This window comes from Sinocyclocheilus grahami, unplaced genomic scaffold (assembly GCF_001515645.1).
Source record: "Sinocyclocheilus grahami isolate Dianchi unplaced genomic scaffold, SAMN03320097.WGS_v1.1 scaffold1007.1, whole genome shotgun sequence".
NCBI classification, from domain to species: domain Eukaryota; kingdom Metazoa; phylum Chordata; class Actinopteri; order Cypriniformes; family Cyprinidae; genus Sinocyclocheilus; species Sinocyclocheilus grahami.
The window spans coordinates 254,734-258,702 of NW_015506186.1; the positions used below are offsets into that span (position 1 = coordinate 254,734).

Below are 3,969 nucleotides of genomic sequence, written 5' to 3' on the forward strand. Positions count from 1 at the left end.
TGCGTGCAAACGAAGACGTGAATCGGATTCAATCCGGAAATCAGTGCGTGTAAACGCTCCAGTGAAGAGCAGACTTACTGCCGGAGCTGCTGCTGGTCCAGCTGCACTCAGACGAGCGACTCAAGACTCTGGCCTCGTCATCCTCATGACAGGCTGCGGGAGAAAAGCACATCGAATTAAACGTGAGCTCGAGCATTACAACCACTAATGAAAGTCTGAGACCGGAGTCCTCCGTTACCTCTCGTCATCTGCTCCAGATGCTCCCACAGGATATCGCCCACGAAATCCGGAGCCAGATCCAGGAATCCGTCCTTTCCCAGGTCGCACAGCTCCTGTCCGCTCAGGTCAAACTTGAAGAAGCTGATGTTGGTCAGACTGAACTCTCCGGAGGCCCAGTACAGCCACTGCAGGACGTGCTGCTTGGTCCACTTACACGGGTCTGCGGGACGCAAACGAAGACGTGAATCGGATTCAATCCGGAAATCAGTGCGTGCGTGCAAACGAAGAAGTGTATCGGATTCAATCCAGAAATCAGTGCATGAGTGTATCGGATTCAATCCAGAAATCAGTGCATGTAAACGCTCCAGTGAAGTGCAGACTTACTGCCGGAGCTGCTGCTGGTCCAGCTGCACTCAGACGAGCGACTCAAGACTCTGGCCTCGTCATCCTCATGACAGGCTGTGGGAGAAAAGCACATCGAATTAAACGTGAGCTCGAGCATTACAACCACTAATGAAAGTCTGAGACCGGAGTCCTCCGTTACCTCTCGTCATCTGCTCCAGATGCTCCCACAGGATATCGCCCACGAAATCCGGAGCCAGATCCAGGAATCCGTCCTTTCCCAGGTCGCACAGCTCCTGTCCGCTCATGTCAAACTTGAAGAAGCTGATGTTGGTCAGACTGAACTCTCCGGAGGCCCAGTACAGCCACTGCAGGACGTGCTGCTTGGTCCACTTACACGGGTCTGCGGGACAGAGAGGGCGTCACGAACACATCCGTCCTCAAAACAGACAGCAGAGCTCACGAGACACTCACTGTTGGAGATCCCGCAGACGCGCTGCACCTTGGAGAAGCCGTTAAAGCTGTCCTTCAGCGCCTGACTGACCACGGCTTTACTGCAGGGCGTCAGCAGAGGAACCGAGCACACGCCGGCATCTGCAGACCACAGAGATCCGAGTCAGCGTACACGCGCTCAGAGTGCATGACACATTTGCATCAGGGTTTAACGGGCAAACATGCAACACTGGGCATTTAGAGCTGAAAAAAACACTGCTTTTTGGAAGAGTAAATCAAAGTTCTGAATCCACAACAATTCATAGATTTTCCCACTAATACAGCAATAAAAACGTCTATTTTACTATTTAAATTCGGTAATAAATATTCACATCAATGCATATTTTAAATCAAGGTTATAATACGTCTGAATTTTCTTTATTCACAAATATGAATATTAATATCAATGCCTATTTTACATTAGAATAATAAATCAGAATTTTTGTGATTACTAAATATATTAATATCAATGCATATTTTAAATAAAGGTTATAATAAGCCTGAATTATTATTATAAATAAATATTAATATTAATTCATATCAATGCCTATTTTAAACAAAGCTTAGAATAAGTCTATATTTTTATTATTAAAAAAATATTAATATTATTTAATATCAATGCCTATTTTAAAAAGAGGTTAGAATAATAAATCTGAATATTTATTCATACCAATGCATGTTTTGAATAGAGGTTAGAATACTAATCCAAAATATTTATGATTAATATATATAAATATCAATGCATTTTAAATCCATGCATAATTTCGCTTATTTTAAATGATGCAATAAAAAATATATATATTGCAATAGTTTTTGTACCCCAAAAATCTTTGACCCCTAATGCCCAGCGGATAAATGGTCTCAAATTGAAAAGCATCCCAAATGTTGTCCCTCCAGAAGTGCTGTTGTGCTTTACCCCGAGACACACAGTCCAGCCCGGACGGGACCTCCTGAGCCGCCTGCTCCTCCTCCACCGGACAGAAGCCCGAGAACAGAGACATGGGGTCTTCGAACATCTCGAACGCCGCCTGACGCTGAGACAAACAAACACAACACATTACACTCCATAACCACACTTATAAACTTCAGACAGTGAGTGATGAAGCTGCTGATGGAGCACAGGCAGCAAGCCCAGAGGACACGCCCCACGCATGACATCATCGCTCAAGCGCTTATCTGCGCCACCAATGGGAGCGCACTACCATATATGGTCTTCCTGTTCCGTGCCCGCGTGGGCGAACCTCAGCTGACCTCCAATGACTCTCCAGCAGCGCGGAGCTCAGCCAATCAGAGCGCAGCACACACACACACACACACACACACACACACACACACACACACACACACCTCACCTTTAACGCGTTTCTGAATCCAGGTAAAAGAGGCTCCATGTTACACATTGTGATCTAAAACGGCAAATAAATACAAAATGATCAAGTCTGATCAGAATCAGTTCATATAAAGTTTCCCTCGAGTCAAACCCGACTCATAAACATTACATAACACGACTGTACTGTACTGTACATGCGCTCAATCAGATTATTCATGAAAACATTGATTACTGACCTGCTGAAGTCTCGCAGAAACGCTTGGACGGCCAACCGTTGGTTTGATCCCTCTGATCGATCCGCTCACTGTCCTGATATATCGATATATCGATCCTGTAGATGCGCTCGCTACGCGTTTGTGAGGCGCGTCGTCTGAGCGCGGGAGATTATGAGCGAGCCCAGCGGAAGCGCACGGCGGTGGGCGGGGCCAAGGAAAGCCAGCAGCCAATCAGATCACACACTGAAGTCTCGCCACACCTGTGCATTACTAGCAAACAAATCTAGCTGCTGGCAACTTTATTTTTTATTACAAGTGTCCTTGTTACATGTACTTACTATTATAATAACAATTAATTATGCATAATTACATGTAACCCCAAGCCAAACCCTAACCATAAGTACATGTAGTTAATTAATATAATTAAATGTATCAGTGGTGTCAGTTGCTCCTAATATTTGTTACAATGTTATTTTAAAATATTGACGTAATCATAAACACGCAAATAGTTTTATCATTTACTGCACTTTGTTATTTTTAATTATTTACTAATGCACCGGAAGTCGCGCGCACGTTCACAGAAAATAGCTTTATTTCCGCTTTGCAAAGTCAGGTGGATCAGTGACCCCCATTACTGTAAACCACCATAGACTATGCATTTATATAATTAATGACTAGGGTGATTACATTAAAGTGTATTATAACATATTTGATCATTTAATTAAGCCATGCTGATGCGCTGTCATTAGAATTCATTAACATTGAGTCATGCTCGAAAAACTTTTTATTTGGCGCATGATGATTCATTTTGGCATTGCGGCAACAACAATGATAACTTTCATTTATGTGACTGTTCAAATGCATGTAAAATGATGAAAATAGTGTTTGCGTCTGTCCAGTCTGACACAGATAAGGAAACTCTCAAAGCTTCACATCATTAAAGGGGTCATCGGATGCTACATGCACTTTTACAAGTTGTTTGAACTGAAATGTGTGTTGGCAGTGTGTGTACACAACCACCCTATAATGATAAAAATACACCCGGTGTTTTTTTTTTGTTTTTTTTGATCTCGTTAAATCATTCCCCTTTCTCATATCAAGCCGATCTCAGATTCTTGTCTGTGTGACATCACACAGACAGGCCCCTCCCACGATTGTTGATTGACACTGGTGTCTTACCTTAGCTCCGCCCTGAGTGACGGAGGAGAGAGGGGCGGAGTCAGCAGAGCTCATTAACATTTAAAGGAAAATGTTACAAAAACGGCTTGATCTGAAAAAAGCTGTTGTTGACAGGTTAAAAAAGGTGTTATTTTACACTACCATTGAGAAATTTTAACCAAAGTATGTTACAGACTTTTCATTAAGAATCTA

At 43.1% G+C, this 3,969-nt stretch overlaps 1 protein-coding gene across 1 annotated transcript in view; it reads right to left on the reverse strand.

The window, feature by feature from the left end:
- Positions 1–2,749, reverse strand: part of ets2 (v-ets avian erythroblastosis virus E26 oncogene homolog 2) — a 9,441-nt gene extending 6,692 nt beyond the window's left edge. The window contains exons 1-6 of the mRNA XM_016250788.1: positions 2,620–2,749; positions 2,406–2,459; positions 1,970–2,087; positions 1,036–1,155; positions 764–964; positions 604–678 (exon numbers count right to left, since the gene is read on the reverse strand). Of these exons, the coding sequence (XP_016106274.1) occupies positions 604–678; positions 764–964; positions 1,036–1,155; positions 1,970–2,087; positions 2,406–2,453 (562 nt within the window). The 5' untranslated portion in view covers positions 2,454–2,459; positions 2,620–2,749. The remainder of the gene's footprint in view (positions 1–603; positions 679–763; positions 965–1,035; positions 1,156–1,969; positions 2,088–2,405; positions 2,460–2,619) is intronic.
- Between the last annotated feature and the right edge of the window lie 1,220 nt (positions 2,750–3,969).